At 51.8% G+C, this 15,959-nt stretch overlaps 4 protein-coding genes and 1 pseudogene across 4 annotated transcripts in view; 2 read left to right on the top strand and 3 right to left on the bottom strand.

Moving 5' to 3' along the window:
* The window catches only part of Cpes (Ceramide phosphoethanolamine synthase), a 12,826-nt gene extending 8,535 nt beyond the window's left edge, over positions 1-4,291 (bottom strand). Inside the window, exon 1 of the mRNA XM_003747065.2 lies at positions 4,090-4,291. Within this exon, the coding sequence (XP_003747113.1) occupies positions 4,090-4,129 (40 nt within the window). The 5' untranslated portion in view covers positions 4,130-4,291. The remainder of the gene's footprint in view (positions 1-4,089) is intronic.
* Positions 4,292-4,877: 586 nt separating this feature from the next.
* LOC100904483 (ATP-dependent RNA helicase DDX25) lies at positions 4,878-6,935 on the top strand. The gene is made up of 2 exons (XM_003747133.2): positions 4,878-5,425; positions 5,833-6,935. Exons 1-2 carry the CDS (start codon positions 5,008-5,010, stop codon positions 6,690-6,692), a joined length of 1,278 nt encoding a protein of 425 aa, XP_003747181.1. The 5' UTR covers positions 4,878-5,007; the 3' UTR covers positions 6,693-6,935.
* A 180-nt stretch (positions 6,936-7,115) lies between these two features.
* On the bottom strand, positions 7,116-7,865 carry mRpL14 (mitochondrial ribosomal protein L14). Its single transcript, XM_003747064.1, has 3 exons — positions 7,743-7,865; positions 7,516-7,618; positions 7,116-7,388 (listed from the first exon to the last, which is right to left on the bottom strand). Exons 1-3 carry the CDS (start codon positions 7,778-7,780, stop codon positions 7,116-7,118), a joined length of 414 nt encoding a protein of 137 aa, XP_003747112.1. The 5' UTR covers positions 7,781-7,865.
* Positions 7,866-8,718: 853 nt separating this feature from the next.
* On the bottom strand, positions 8,719-11,750 carry LOC100905938 (importin subunit alpha-3 pseudogene; annotated as a pseudogene).
* A 741-nt stretch (positions 11,751-12,491) lies between these two features.
* l(3)72Dn (UTP4 small subunit processome component l(3)72Dn) lies at positions 12,492-14,903 on the top strand. The gene is made up of 4 exons (XM_003747132.2): positions 12,492-12,852; positions 12,991-13,172; positions 13,283-13,599; positions 13,770-14,903. The coding sequence occupies exons 1-4, from the start codon at positions 12,602-12,604 to the stop codon at positions 14,901-14,903; spliced, it is 1,884 nt and encodes a 627-aa protein (XP_003747180.1). The 5' UTR covers positions 12,492-12,601.
* Positions 14,904-15,959: the final 1,056 nt, after the last annotated feature.

Raw genomic sequence — 15,959 nt, 5'->3', positions numbered from 1 at the left:
ACCTGCATGACTCAGTTCGGTAGATTTCACACCGGATAGAACTTCTCTGAGGAGAAAATAATGCTTCCTCCGGGGAGAAATCGGCGCTTCTGTGAATCGGACGATAGTTCCCTAACGAGTGGTCCTAGAGAAAACTTTCAATGGGCGAAAAGATGCGGGAGTGAAAGAGCTTTCCAACGATGTCAAGCAATTCAAAATCGGTTCAGCCGTTTAGCCGCAATCGCCGATTTAGTGGAAAAATTTCAATTCTCGGGGTCACCGGGGTCAAACCCAGACCCGGTGATAATCTCAAAAGTTGCCTTTTAGGCCCAATAACCCACCATAAAAATTTCAGCGAAATCGGTCCAGCCGTTCAGAAGTTATGATTTTCCGTGGTTTCCGACCACTGTGCGCCGTCCTGGTGCTGTCACCGCAGCACGGCGAAGCCACGCCGCGCCGTGGCAGTCTGTCGATAGGCCACCCGAAGGCACTTGTAAGGATTAGTGTAATGAATTCTGCCACCAGCGCCGATCATGAAGCGATTCGTCACGATTTGACGCGGCTCGCCGTCAGCGCTTTTGGTATCCGTGGCGTTCGATCAAAGGCGAGGTAGGTAAGTACACTGCCGTCATCAGTCGAGTGTGAACTGCAGCCGGAGCGGGGATATCGAGTGATGATTTCAGCTCGTTTTTCACTGATAGGTGGCCGATCGTGCTCGCGATGACGCTCGGAGCGTATGAGTCAAAGCCGTCGATGTGCATGCCGGAAGGAAACGATCAAAAAAGTGAATCTTCCTCCGACAGAGCCCTCTCAGCAAGGAAATCCTCTCCTCCGGGGCGATAAGGGCCGATAATGTTCTTCATTACTGACGAGAAGATCGATGCCGATTCATCCAAATTCGGAATTTCTGCTCCGGTGGGATTAAGGCTGAGTCCGGCAAGCGGAGGAACGCAAGGGCGTCGAAGTATAGCGCCAGCATCATTTGTCATCCCGTCAGAGTTGTCATCCGTGATTCGCCGACACGCCACAATGTTCTCATATGATGATAGGTGCAAGTTGCCGCTCAAAATGCCCAATCGACAAGAACAACAACAGCACAGTACGATAAGATGCTCTTCTGCGGTTCGCCGGACCGATCTAGGTGCAGCAGCATGCCTCCCCCCCCCGTCCCGTGCTCACGAAAGGAAGCCAGAGCACAGCGACCATCGAAGTGCTCATTATCAATGATTGTTATTGTTATTGTTATTAAGTCATAAATCACCATTGCTCATCATTAACCGAGTACCCGAGACGACGGCCTCACGAGAATCAGGTGGCCCTCAGAGGAGGGAATCTTCGACTTCCTCCGACCTTCGGAAATCTGCGGTGATCATCGAGCTTGCTCAAGACCGATATGAGACCTCGCGGAGGAGAGGATCGCCCGAAAACAAATCATTTCAGCGATGAAAACGGTGATGGATAGTCCCCATGGAGCGGCGCGACTTGGTCCTCCTAGTCACTTGCATCCATCAGGAAGTTTCCTGACAACTCACTCCTTATAGATGCCAAGACAGCTATCTCGGCGGGAGCACTCCTAACATGACCACTAACCTCACTAGAGTAAGTTTCGGACCGCCCTGTAGGCTAAGTTCCCTCTCGATTGACTTAAAAACCTTAGGGATCGAGAGCGATATAAAAGCGGAGCTCAGTGGCGGGATTCGAGGATTTGGCGCACGTTTGCAGGTGGTCTCAACTTGTGGACAACGAGAGATGACTGGGTGGAGTTTCCCCGGAGCAGTGGATGTCTGCGTAGATAACACTCTGCGGCAAGCTCCCGAGACTCAAAAACACACACAGAGACACATGTTCCCAGTATTGGACTTTTGAGAGAATACTTCTATAAATATTCTGAATCCGAAAGTCGAGTAGCATCAGCGCACCTGTGATCTGCTCAAAGCGTTATCCACCTCTGACCGGATTCCTCGCTGCGGAACGCTGAGCGAGATGAGCAACTCTCATTCGTATATTAACCTGACCTGTCGGTATCTTTATAGAGATAGGAGAGTCGTAACCAAGTATCTCTTTTTCATACTACCCGTACATCCGAGTGAATAGCTGGTTAGATCATGTTCTCGATGCTTTCACATTGGAGTGGTCGGTAACGGGCAGCGGGGTCAAGCTTCTATCGCTTAAGATCGACAATCGCCAATCCGGGAGAGGAAGAGATCATTATAGGCCGAAATTTCGGGCTCTCAAGCTATCGGACGATCTCCCGCTCCATCTCGCCAGGCGATGCTTCTTGGAAAATCCTCCGTGTCCGCGGAACTGTCTGGAGTCGCTCTCGACCGTAGCCCGCGAGCGATCTGTATATAGTCATGTACTCTTGAAATGACTATCGCTGACCACAAATCGGCGTCCGCTGTTTCGATCGCGGAACCAACTATCGTTCGTGTGGTCTCTCTCGTAGTCCACCTCCGGTCTCGACATTAGTCCATCGGAACGACTATTTCCCGTCAGACCGACCAGAAAGGAAAACTATTCGGATCGAATGACTCGCTGTCATCACCACCGTCTGCCGGGGGGACCACGTCGATGGGATTCCCCGAGATTGGGATGGATGCCAAACGAATCGAAATTAAACAGAACGGAGGGTGCTCCACCCGGTACATATAAACAGAATGTCTGTATCGGAGCATTCACGTCGGGGTATAAGCACAGCTCTGCTCGATATCAATGTCGAAACACAGATCACGCGGCTCTGATAGAGAATAATGAGGCCGAACACCAACATACGGATCGATCTGATTCATCAATCGCTCATTCTCCACGAGCTTCGCTGGCTCTTGTCAGCCAGTCGTCGTCGGATATGCCAATCAACGATTTGAATAGAAAAATTATTCGTATCATCATCACAAGATGTGACAGTGGGAGGCAGATCTGACGCTCTATGTGACATTTCTCGCAAAGTGAAGAACCGGGAATCGAGTACGCGAGGCAGCTGTTGCCGAGAGGAGTTGGGCACCATCCTTTCGAAGGAAGCGTTCGCGTTGAGTGTGAAAGGTCAGCAGCAGCGGCGGCGGCAGTCGGATAGCTCCAGGTCTTTCCCTCGGCGTTTCAGTGAGATCGCGGTGATGGCGACGTCGAAGGGGAGAAAATGCCAGAGCCAAACTTCAATTAGTAGCGACCTAGCGGCTGAGGCTCCGAGCTTCAACTCCACCCAACAACTTCCCCTACTCCCCTCTTGATTCACCTCCCAGTCGGCTAGCCCAACACCCAGACAAGCGTCTCCGCTTTCTTCGCCGAATAATGTGCTCCCCCGGATCGGGCGAATCGCTCGTTATTCCAACGACGTGAGGACAGAGTATTGTGACTTCTGCTCTTCTTGCTTCCCGACGGCCCCGGCATCTATGATGCGAGGAGCTATTCTCTCGACAAGGAGCGATTTCTGGGACATAACTAAAAATAGCAACGCTTAGCTCCGAGCTTGGGTGGACCGCTACTTTGCTTTCCCACGCAGTAAACATCGATTCACTTTATGGCGCACACGCGCACGCGTTCTTCCGCGCACGCAAGCCAGCAGGAAGATCCACCGACAGCAGTGAACACGCAGAAGTCCGCCATAGGATACACGGCGCCTACGGCAGTTGATAATCGACGTCGTCGGGAAGATAGCCGGGCGTAAGGAGTCACGAAGCCCTGGTGACAAGAGGCTCCTCACGAAGCCCTCCTCTATGGACTCACGAGTCCTTCAAGATGAGAGCGTGATATGCGCTGAGTTTTTCTTAGTCGCTCGAAACCCATGAGAAGAATGGTTCTGTTCTTTTGACAGCTCCTTCGGTCGTGTACATGCTACCGCTTTCGTTTCGCTCTCCTAGTTGTTCTGACAATGGTCTAAGTTTTGTCTCGAGTCTGACAAGCCGGTCGAAGTACTAGGCGAGCGAATGAGCGGCCTGCTGTTGGCTGACTAGCTGATTGGAAGACTAGCAGACTAGCCGGCTGGCTGACGAACGGACCTACTGCCCGGCCGACCGACTGGCTAGCTGACTTTTCGACCCACTGGCGGCCCGCTGATAGAGAAGGCGTGTGAGAGCAACTTATTCCAGAGTAAGTGAGCAACAGGCGATTACGAACCTTGGCGGGTTTCTCCCACTCGGAGTAGGCATGCGGTCATGGAGCAGAGTGTGTCCCCTCGCTCCGACGCTCGTCTCGATCGACTCAAGTCCGTGGCACGATTTCACACCGATCCATTGAGAAGAAGATGTAGCGCACGAACTACTACTCAAACAAAGGGAGGGGATCGAGCTCTGAAGTTTGTACACAACACACAACTCATCTGATCATCGCTCGCTCAGGGAGAGAGAGTCGAAATTCTTTGGGAGAGTCGGAGAGGAAGAGGAGGATGTCATGCGCCGCGCGGGAAAGGGCGTTCGAACTTGTGGCGGTCACTCGATATCGACGGCGCGGCGTTCAGTCAATATCCATCTTCATCGAACCGAAATCACAATCCTCCGATTCGCGCGGAAATATCGAATTTTCCGATATTATCCCGATTCTATCTCTATGAAGGGAAACCGTTCTCCCATGAACGAGTCAATGTCCACTCTGATCACACGAAATTCGTTTTCCAAACTTTTGATTCGCTACATTCGCGGGATCGCTCTCGCGCGAGTCTTCGCGTGTACAAATAATCATCTTCTTGACTCTTTTCCCGGATCGATCGAGGAGGTGGTGAGCTTAGCTTCCTCCAATGTCGGCCGGAAATAAGCGGGTGCGGATGAGAATGTTTTCGCCAGGATTTTCTCGATCCACTGTCTCGGATTACGCTAGGAAACAACGGCGATCAGAGGCAGCAGAACAAGCGCGCACAGTCGTATTTCGTACCACTATTATTATTATGCGACGTGTTTCTGCACGACATCCGCTGCTGGAAGCATCGAGGTGGCGGTTTCCGTGGGAAAGACAACAAGAGGCCGGCAAAATACCGTTAGGAAATCGTGTGTGCTGTATCTCGTGTTCGTGTGATTTGAAAGTTAGTTTTCCTCGGAGCTCATGGATCCTCTGCGGGATCTCAGGACCGCTCTGCAGTCGGGAGAGTACGAGGTCGAACGTTCGGGAGATGCTCGCTCCTCTGTTCAAACAGTGACGAATTTCGCTGATTTGGGGATAAATGACGATCTCTATCGAGCGATTTGTAAGATGGGCTTCCGAAATCCGTCCCGGATCCAAGAGACCGCGCTACCGATCCTGATGGAGAACCCGCCGACGAACATGATGGCTCAGTCTCAATCTGGCACGGGGAAAACCGCAGCTTTCCTGCTGGCAGCCTTGACCAGGGTCAAGGCAGAGAATCAATGGCCCCAAGTTCTCATCATATTGCCGACCTTGGAACTCGCGGAGCAAATCGCAACTCAGTGCCGACAGATGCTACAGTTCACATCAGGAATAGAAGTGCGCCACGCTGTAAGGGGTGAGTTCGACGTTCATGCCACCTTATTCCTTGTTCAGACTCTGTTGAGTTTAGTGCCCCGATATTCCTCAAATGTTCCCTCCTGGGGATGGGCGCCCCACCCTAGTGTAGAATTTCGGATCTCGTCTCGAACGCTGACGGTAGCTCTCTCTCGAGGCCTTAGGTCTTGGGTACCGCGCTCTTGGCGGTCGTCATTTTTTCGCTTTCGACATTCTGAGGAACACGTGCCGATACCATCGCATTCCAGACCCGGCTCGGTATCGAGCCGCGCCATGGAATATTGACGTTCTTCGCCAGGCAGACGCTCTCGGAGCGGCCTGCGAGGGGATAGGCCTTCTGCGGGGAAATCGGTGGATTTTTCGAAAGCACGCGGAAGTAAAACATTCCAGTCTTCTTCGCTATTTCAGGAGAGGTTCTCCCTCGACGTTTGACGCTCCGCGAACAAGTTGTCATCGGAACCCCGGGGAAACTGGCCGATTGGGCACTCCGACGAGAGCATTTCGACATAAAAAAGATTCGCGTTTTTGTTCTCGACGAAGCCGATGTCATGATGTCGGAAAAAGGTCATTACGTCGCCTGTATCAACATACACCGCCGGTTGGATGCAGACAACTGTCAGATGCTCCTGTTTTCCGCCACGTTCGATGCAGCCGTCATAACTCTGGCGGACGCCATTATAAAGGAACCATTTGTGAAGATCACCTTACGCACGGAGGAGCTTGCGTTGGGCAACATTTCTCATTACTATATGCACACGAGGAGCGAGAAAGAAAAGTTGGAAGCCATCAGTACACTCTACCAGCTACACAATATCGGTCAGGCCATAATATTTTGCAGAACAAGGGCTTCTGCATTCCGCATCGCCGGGCTGATGCGGGAGCTCGGCCAAAAGGTCGCGAGTCTACACGGGGAACTCGAACCATCAGAGAGACTCGCCATCATCGAAGGTTTCCGCAGAGGGAACCAGAAGGTCCTCACCACGACGAACGTCTGTGCGCGTGGGATAGATATCTTGTCTGTAACGCTGGTGATCAATTATGATCTCCCGCTCTCTTCGGATGGACAAGCGGACATCGAAATATACTACCATCGCGTCGGCCGTACAGGGAGATTCGGTCGACACGGGACAGCGGTGGACTTCATAAACCCCACTAACCTAATGGAAGTTGCCGCGTTGAAACAAATCGAGAGAGAGCTACGAATCGAAGCTCGATTCATCGATCATGAATCCTTCGAGTCGGTCACCTCGATGGAGCCGTCGCATTGAGGCGAGTTATTTCTCCCTGAGCCTGTCGTTTGAGCCAAAACCATCCTCAATCGAATCATGGGAGCCCAGGAAGGTCTGGGCGATACGGTCCCCGACGTGTTCCGGGTGGACGGTCCGCCACGCGAGTTTCATTTTTCTCTGGTCATGGGAAATCTTCTATAAGCGGAGCACGCTGGGTCTCGCTCCATTCTATCGCGTAGCGCGCCGACTTCATCTACTATATACGATAAATAAAGCATGGTTCTTTCCGAAGCTGAATCTGGTACTTATTTGCTCACAGAGTTCCCAACGTCGACCGGTCCTCTATCTGGGATCCTTGTCGTCGAGCTCTCCAAGAAACACTGGCGGCGAAGACAAGTTCTAGTGGATCACCACGAGGATTTATTCCGAAATTTTCCGTCTACAGTCGCGTCCCTAGATAAGCTACACGAACCGAGTCGCTATAGATATCAGCTTGTTGTATTGGTCTTTCTTCGCTCTCAGACTCATCGGCAGCGGAACGTAAATTCGATTCCCCAGGGGGTTGCCGCTGTCATCTATTAAAACCACATTGTTTGAATCGAAACGGGGTCTCAGAACTTCTTGGACCTTATGCTTTGCGCCGACCACAACTCCTTTTTTCTTCTCTCCTCTGATTGCCATCAGTACACGGTCACCCAAATCAGCTTTCCTCTTCTTGTTGTAAACATGGATAACCTAGGGGATTATTCGATTCCTTTCAGTATCATTATCGGGTTCACCTGAATTTCGCAGCACGAGCTATTTCGATGCTTCTCGAAACGGAGCTAAGCGACGTTCCGGAGATGCTTTGAGATGGAATTACCTTCGGTGGTTTCCCTGCTTGCATGGCTTCTTTGCCTATCTTGGAATTGTCCACAACTCTCAATCGAGTGCAGGTCTGTATGTGCAGCAGACACGACGATGTACTACAAGAGAACGGATTGGAGAAGTTTATTCTCAGCTTCCCGAGATTTTCTACACGCACCGTACCGCTTCGGAGTGGGAATTAGGCGGACAGATAATCGGTTTTGGGACAGATAGATCAATAACCTGAAAGCAGATCGCATCTGCGATGTGAAGAACGACATCTTGAACACAGTTCAACCAAAGATGTGCAAGAATTTCATGGAAGTCTCCTCAGCGCGAATCTCGACCCCGTCGGCAGTCAGCAGTGCCGAGTTTCGGCTCGAACGTAAACATCGACACAGACGATACCCGGAGGAGTCGTGTCTTGGACGAGACGTTCAAACATGAGATGTTTTCCCTAGGCCCAAGGGTTGAGGGAGGCGAGGAATCTTGCTGAACCACGCCGATACTCCTGGATTTGCCGACGATGCCCGAAGGGTATTTGTTGGGCCCCTACGATACAAGAACTGGTAGTCAAGGACTTTTCAGAAGGCTTCCGAGAATGTCGGAGTTGGTCAATGGTCGAGCGGGCCGCGTGGTTCCAGCTTGGGGTCTGACCAGAGTTGGCTTGAAATCCCTGAATGCCATCGAATGAATTTGAGAAGCGGACTCACAAGCCGAATTATGATTACCTAGCTGAGGGCCATGGGAGCCCTGAGCTCCGGCGGACTTCGACGGGGCGCGCGAACCTAGATCCTGTCTTGAAGATCGGAAATTCTCCATGTGAAGCGGGGAGAGAATATCACTCAGACATCACGAATCACGGAGCGGCATACCGGAAAGGAGGATACTTGGTTTCTCAGCGAACCTTCCCCCCCCCCTCCCAATGATCGAACCAATTCTCATTCCCGAAGCTGACTAGCGATCTGGAGAATATTTTCGCGATTACCCCTGTAGCCGAGGAGCTCCGACGAAATCTGTGAGTTCAGCACGCGAGAGAGTTCGCCGTAGTTTTCGGGAGCAGCGGAACCTGCGAATCGATTCATCGATCATTGATTTCGATCGCCTCGACTCAGAGGTGCGAAGTTTTCCTGATTCCAATCCAGTGTAAGAGACCAGGATCCCCGTTAGACGCTGGAAATCGGGACATGGATGCATAATATTGATAACAATCTGGCTATTCGGTTGGGAACCTTTTTATGGAGCTTCAATGTCAAAATATCTGTACAATCTCTTGTTTAGTCTGTGAATTACTGCTCTCGAAGCCGAAGTTTGATACGGGATAACAAGTTGAAATGTTGGAGATGGGCTAACAAGGGAATCTTCGCCAGGATATTCAATCAAGGCTTCACGTATTCACGACCACAAACTGCGTCCTCGATTCCTCGCGATGAAATGACTCCCTGACGGGGTTGGGGCTCCGCTATTAGAAACGCTTCTTAAGGTAGAGGTCGGCGGAGAAATAAAACGGTGTCGGCCCTTGATCTAGCGAATCGACGAGCCGCTAAATTCAGATCGTCATCATCGTCTGATGCCGCCGAGAACATCTTAAAACGGAATCGGATCTCAGTAGGTATCAATCAGGGCTAATCAGGAGTCATACTCGGTAAGGAATCGCTTACTCGGTTCGTCAGCGAACTACACGGTTATTTTGTACCTATTTTCAAGCAAAGGGGACGCGTCGTTTTCAGTTTTGGCCCCACCTCCCATTGTTCTCACTCGGTTTCTCACTCTCGGATCCACGGTCGCCCCGAACGCTTGTCTGAGTAGTAATTTATGCTTATCGACAATTTTCGTGAGCTCTCCCCATGATACGAACAAATACATTTACGATCATGGCAAGATTTCCGAGCCTAATCTCACCAATGAACTTCTACGCTAACGCGTTACCTCACGACTCTACTGCCTTGCATCAGATCGGATCTGGCTCGCACGCACTCGGCAAGTTCCCTCCTGGCACATCCTCCGACGCAACGGATTTTGGTTTCGATTTTCTCGGTTTTTGATTTTCCCAAGAAAGACAGAACTTCTCCCCCCCCCTGCATCGCTGCCGAATCCCGAACTCCGAGAAGCTCGCTCGACCGTGTTCAGAGCGAGGTTTCACTCAGCCGTCTTAAATCACGACGGGAATTCCCCGCGTATCGACCGATATTGGTTCAACGTTTTAAGTTTGGGCTGCCCACGTTCGGATGATCGAGTCATGCATTCCTATCCTTTCTAAAGTCAATTTGCTAGAATATCAGGAATGAGGGAACTATCAACCGCAACTCCCGTACTCAGTCGAGGCTTAAAACTTGAAATGTTCATGAGGGGCTTCGGCGTCCCCTTGGAATTGATAGCTATGAGCGTCGGCGTCGGGCGCCAGTTCCGGAATGTCGTACTGCTCTTCGGAAAAGTACTGCTCGATGATATCGAAAGCGATTTTGTAGATGTCCTCGTTTTCTGAGTTCTGCAGGTTTTCGATCTTATCCAAGCCCCCGCATTCTTCGATCTGCACTGTGATTGGGGGAAAAGTCGTGGGACCACTCGGAGAGTATTTCAAGAGATTCGTCAGAGCGTCGAGGACGACTTGTTGGACCTGCGCGTCGTGGCAGTCGAGGAGAGAACACAACGGGGGAACCACTCCTTGATGGATCAAGTATTCGATCTGTTGCGGCGAACCCGAGATCGTCAGGTTCGAGATGGCCCAAGCGGCTTCTTTCTTCGTTTGGAAGTCGGCCTCCGCGAGATGTTTGAGAATAGGTGGTATTAGTTCCATGTTGACAACGGCTTGAACTTGACTCTGATTTCCGGCCGTGATGTTCGATAGGAACCAGACCGCTTCTTTGTTGATTTTCTCTTTCGGGTGCTTAAGTAAATCGTGGAAGTAGTTGAGAGCACCCTTGCTCAGCACAACTTGGGTCTGCTCATCGTTTCCTGTTGCGATGTTGCCCACGGCTCGGAGTGCGGCTGCCTGAACCTTCACTTCGTTGTGACCAAGATGAGGCACCAGGAGTTCGACGAGCCCACTGTCGATGACCATTTGAATCTGAACATTGCCGGCGTCTGTCAGGTACGAAACAGCCCAGATGGTATCCACGAGAATGTTGGTGTCCTGGTGGTGGATGAGTAAAGAAATGGCTGGAAGAATTTCCTGGATGGTTTGATTGGGCGGAGGGGGATCTTTGTTCCGGCATAAGTTCACCAAGACCCACGTCACGTTACGGAGGAACTGGAGAGAGATGTTTGGAGTTATTAATCGTAGGAGAGGTTTCACAACACCAAGCTGAATGCAGTAATCTCTCAGCTGGGGTCCATCGCCGATAATGTTACCCAGGGCCCAGACGGCCTGTTCGCAAACGTTCATGTGGTCGCTTTCCAGAAGCTCCAAAAATCGAGGGACTGCCCCGGCATGTACAACTGCGCGGGTATGGTCTGAGGTGCCCGATGCGATGTTGGTCAGAGCCCAGGCCGCTTCGAATTGGAGCGTCGACTGATCTTTCTGACCGAGGCAATGTACGAGGATTGGGAGAACGCCGGTCTGGATGAGGTTGTCGATCGGTGGGTTTCTGTCGGAGGAGAGCAATTTTCTCACGGACTGTACGGCCGACAGCTGGATATTGGGATCACTCGATTGGGCGTCTTTGACGATTGCCTCGAGACGGACGAGCGCTTTCTGATCGTCGTTATTGGCGTCGAAGTCCTCGTCTTCTTCCGAGCCTCCGAAGGCTGCGGTCGGCACGTTTCGCCGTTTGAGGAGACTCTCTTCCCGTTTGTTTTTGCGAAGCTCGGTGGAAACTTCGTTTCGCCGTCTCCTCATCTCATCGGTGTCTTTACCCTTATTCTTGTAAATTCCCAAGCGGGACTTCGAATCGCTTGAAGACGACATATTTCGGTTTTCGGTGAGCGATCCGCTCGAGATCTTGCCGCAGTTCGGGCGGGATGAAGATGACTCAATGAAAAAGGAGCAGCGACTCTCACGAGTCGGCAAAGCACACCTGGCTTGTTTGTTGCTGCTAGTGATGATGCAGATACAGGAGCAGGAGACGAAGGAGCGCGCCCGGCTCTATCGGCGCTAGAGATCGGATTTTTCCCGGGGGCAGAGTTTCCGCGTTCGCAATATACCACAGACGTCGGATTCCGTTTGAAACGTTAGGAACAGAGATACGTCGTCGTCGACGAGACGAGCAGGAGCCGCAGAGTACCGACGACCATATCCGCCGAGGGAGTTTCGTCTGCTTGAACCAAGCGGCTTTGCCCTTGGACTACTGCACTGTCCAACGGCGGTAGTAGCATCCTTGCTGATTAAGCATCTCACCGGATCTCCTCCGGTCCCGATTCCTGTCCGAGTCTCGTTTATAGGCGGGAATGGTCGCGTGTGCAGAAGTTTCCTCTCTCGTTACGCCTCGAGACCAAACCCGGGAGCCCCGAGACTACCCAATTGACAGATGCGAGGTTCGAGCGCTGAGTAGCGAGTCAGCGCGAGTCGCTCCCTCTTCGAAGGGAAGCCCGCTGTCCGGCTCGCTGTCTCGATAGTGGATCGCAGCCGCCCAAGGTCCGGCGTGCGCGACGGCAAGACCCATCGCCGTGGCTTTCGAATGATTCTGCGGTTTGGGCTTCCGCTTTCAAATCCATCGGCGGCCCATACCGTGACTTCGACGGTTAGTATCCGCGGAAAACGGAGCAGGAACGCCCGAAGCCTGTAATACTCTCGGGAAAGATCATCGTCATCATTGTCCACACGGGCCCGTACTCGATTTACGAATTTTTCATCCATCCTGCGTTCAGGTGTCCCTCCCAAACTCGGAGATTGCTCTATTGCGCCGTATACGGGTCAGAAATTTGTTTAAGCCAGGAGAACGACTTCGAACCTTGCAACTGCCCTCCGCGAACCACAACTCACGCGGCCAGAGTGGCGCGCTGGAGAAACTGACCCACGTGTGCTTTGTTGTTCTCTGGAACCCGTCCAGCGGCACTTGACGATACCGCGGAGAGGAATTCAAGGAGAATCACCGTGTATGTCTAACCTTTCGTTGTGAAGATTCGACTCTTTGTCGACCTGTGATCAGCTTGAAGCCTCGGGAATGCTGCACCGCGTTCGAATATACAATCCGACACCGGTGGCAGCCAAATGCCTCGCGGGTGCGCCGGGTCAATTGGCTCTGGGCAGAGAAGACGGCACGATCGAGATCTGGTCTACGAGGTATTCGCTATTCTGTGTGAACATCTTTGACACTCCGTACAAATGCGTCGAGGCTCTTGCCTATGCGGAGAGCCCGCACGAGAAGAAACAATTGACTTTGTACTCCACTGGAATCGATGGCCGAATAGTGAGGTGGGTCTCGAAACTGAAATTCCTATCGGAATATCACTCGTTCGTAATTTTCGCGGGACCGACAATCCATACGATCAGTCCGCGATTTACGCGACCCCGATAGATAAAAGTGTTTCTGAAGACTGTTCTTCGCCGCAGGTATAACTCGCGCGGAGGTACGGAGGAAACTCTTCTCATCTCGGGATCGCCAGTTTGGTGTCTGGAAGCCTCTCCATCCCGCAGAAAACTCGCGGCCGGCACTGAAGACGGTTTCGTTCACATCATTGAGACAAATCAAGACATTCTGGTCACATCGAGAAGACTTCAACAGAAACTAGTTGGTACGAGACCGGTCGGCGTCATTCGCCGTCTCGCTCTATGCGCTCCATTCACTGCGGATAGTATGTACATTCTATGACTTCGCAATCATCACTATTGATTCCTCCGGCAGGTCGGGTTCTCTCGTGCTGCTGGTTTTCTTGCGAGACTCGGCTCGCGACCGGGTCCCAAGACTCGCTGAAAGTATGGGACTTGGAGAAGGAGAGAGCGATTGAAACTATGCAGCTGTCCAGGGTCTTCAAGAAAGAACAAGCGCTGGTTTTCAGCGTGGTGGTTATCGAAGACGGACGTACGGTTGTCTCCGGCGATTCTTTCGGGAGAGTCATATTTTGGGACGCGGGTACAGGGAGCCAGATTCAATCGATGAAACTCCACGCTGCGGACGTGCTCATCCTGCACGCCACCGGGAACGAAGTTTACGCTTCAGGGGTGAGTGGGGAAATTCTTTCTCGGCTCGCTTATTGTCCTTCACTAAGAGATCAATTAATTATTGGTTTAGTTTTTGACTCGAGGGATATTCGGGATTCGCTGCCGAGCTACGGCCCCACACCCCGCATACATGGTACTTCGACAGTGTTCTGATTTCAATCTTGTTGTAGGTTGATCCCGTGATATTCAAGTTCTTCCGAGGAGAAGGTCACTGGCTCCATCAGAAAATCACCCAAATGCACACGCACGACATACGGGCAATCTGGACCGAAGACGATCGACTCTTCACCGCGGGCGTGGATGCGCAGCTCGGAGTTGTTCACTTAAACTCCCAGAATCTTCACTTTCAAAGAATTCTTCCCCCGTCGTACTCAAGAAACATCCAAACTCACGAGAACCTTATTCTGTTGAATTACGGAGCCAGTGTTGAGTTGTGGACAACACTTCCCAAGGACAAGATCAAGATGCTCGTGAATTTGAAAGCTCCCAAAAGTTCCCCCTTCCGATACTCGACCCTATGTCGATCGTCTTTCGCTGTTGCCAACGACAGGAAACTGATGATCTATAAGTTCTCGCTGTCGAAGGACAACCAATTGGAAAGCGTCGAGAAAGTATACACTACGGAGCTCCCCGAAACTTGCCCACTGCAGAGCATCCTGCTAAGCCCTTCCGGTCGGAGATTGTTTTGTGCCTTCCAAGACGGTCGTCTCCAGATGGTGAACGTCGCTGAAGAGACCATAGAAACGAAAGCGATGCTTCCTGCCACTCCCATCACCTGCTCGGCTGTCGGATCCCACCTGGTTGCTTTCGGGGACGTGCAGGGCAACGTCTCCCTTTACGACCATGACCTTAAATTCAAGTGCACGACACCTTCGAGCTCGGCGACTCCGGTGTCCCTCCGTTTCGAGAACGACAGACTGTATGTGGCGAATAACGATCTCACTTTCTTCGAGTTCTGTACGAAATCCGAGAAGTACGCGCTCTGGAGCGACAATTGTTTGAAAGCGTCCGCATTCGAGGAGAAGCTAGCGCAGATACGCAAAAGCATGCTGAGCGCTGATGGAATCAACGACATTGTGATCACTCCGACCAACGACGTTTTGTTGGGCTTTGAGGCCAAGGTATTCCATGTGAAAAAATCCCTGGTGCCCGCCGATCTGAAGCAGGGCATGATTGCGAGCCCTGATTTTTTGAATGCTGTCAAGTTGTGGCGACATCATGACGATGTGGCCGTGTGCGAAATCAGCGGGAGTCAGCTCGTGTCTCAATTGCCGCCTATCCTCAAGAAGAAACGATTCGTTTAAGTCGAAGGTCCGTACTTTATGAACTCTGTCGGGGAACTTCCGGATCCGAAGGTCTCGAATGGTAACGGGATGGCGCTGTAAATAACGGATTGTACAAAGCTGTTGCAATTTGCGTTTCTGGCGGAACAATAAAAGCGAGCCGATCATTTAGCGAGCTAATTTCTCCTTTCTCGCGAGCGTATGAGCCATTATCGGTAGGAAGAGCAAGTGTAGGCGAGATTGGCGGGACAGTTCTAGGTGAAAGGCAGGAGAGCCTCGAAATATCAGCAGATTTCTGCTCTTATCGGCGAGATCGGAATGATTCTCACGTGATACCATCGTCGTCCCGTGCCCCCGTCTGTGCGGTGGACAGGGATACACCTCAGAGGCAAGAAGACCCGGTCCGGTCGAACGTAATGGATAACAAGCCGGGCTGCACAAAATGGGCTCTGGAGCCCTTCAAACCCAGTCTGCAGCGCGATCGGGAGATTTAAAGTCCTCCGATGCTCTCTACCGGGATATTGTCGTCGGAACTTCGGTTTCGGCAGGTGCCGATGTCACCGCCCGGGTCGGCTAGGGTCTACTCAACAAAGATCATCATTATTTCCATCATCATTCTCCTCCACCCGTTCAGAATTGGAATTTTTGCAGGGTTCTCATTCGCGTTTCTCGGAGAGCCGATCTCTGAGAGTTAGCATGATGGGTATCTTCCCGATCTCAGGGTACAATATCTTGAGTACAAACGCCCGAGGAGTCAGTAACTCGAGCCGCTGAGGCTACGAGCTGATTTCGGCTCTAGTAAGTGAGGAGGGGCCTATGCGCCGCTGCCGCCATCATCGCAGCGGCGGCATAAGCAGCCGCTACGGCCGCCGCCGCGACAGCAACAGCCACACAGAGACAACATAGCAGCAGCAGCAGACGCAGGATACAAAGGTTGGTGGTAGTCAGCTCTGCTGTTCTGTTGCTTCAATAACAGATACGAACATCAGCCGGAATCGCACGACTGAGTCCGAGAAGTGAGAATACAAGAGAAGGCTCCATTTGCACAAGTGGACGCAGTCCGCGCAAGCTCAAGGT

Source organism: Galendromus occidentalis, unplaced genomic scaffold (genome assembly GCF_000255335.2).
Source record: "Galendromus occidentalis unplaced genomic scaffold, Mocc_1.1 scf7180000077512, whole genome shotgun sequence".
In the NCBI taxonomy this organism is placed as follows: domain Eukaryota; kingdom Metazoa; phylum Arthropoda; class Arachnida; order Mesostigmata; family Phytoseiidae; genus Galendromus; species Galendromus occidentalis.
This window is presented reverse-complemented; position numbering and strand designations above follow the sequence as displayed.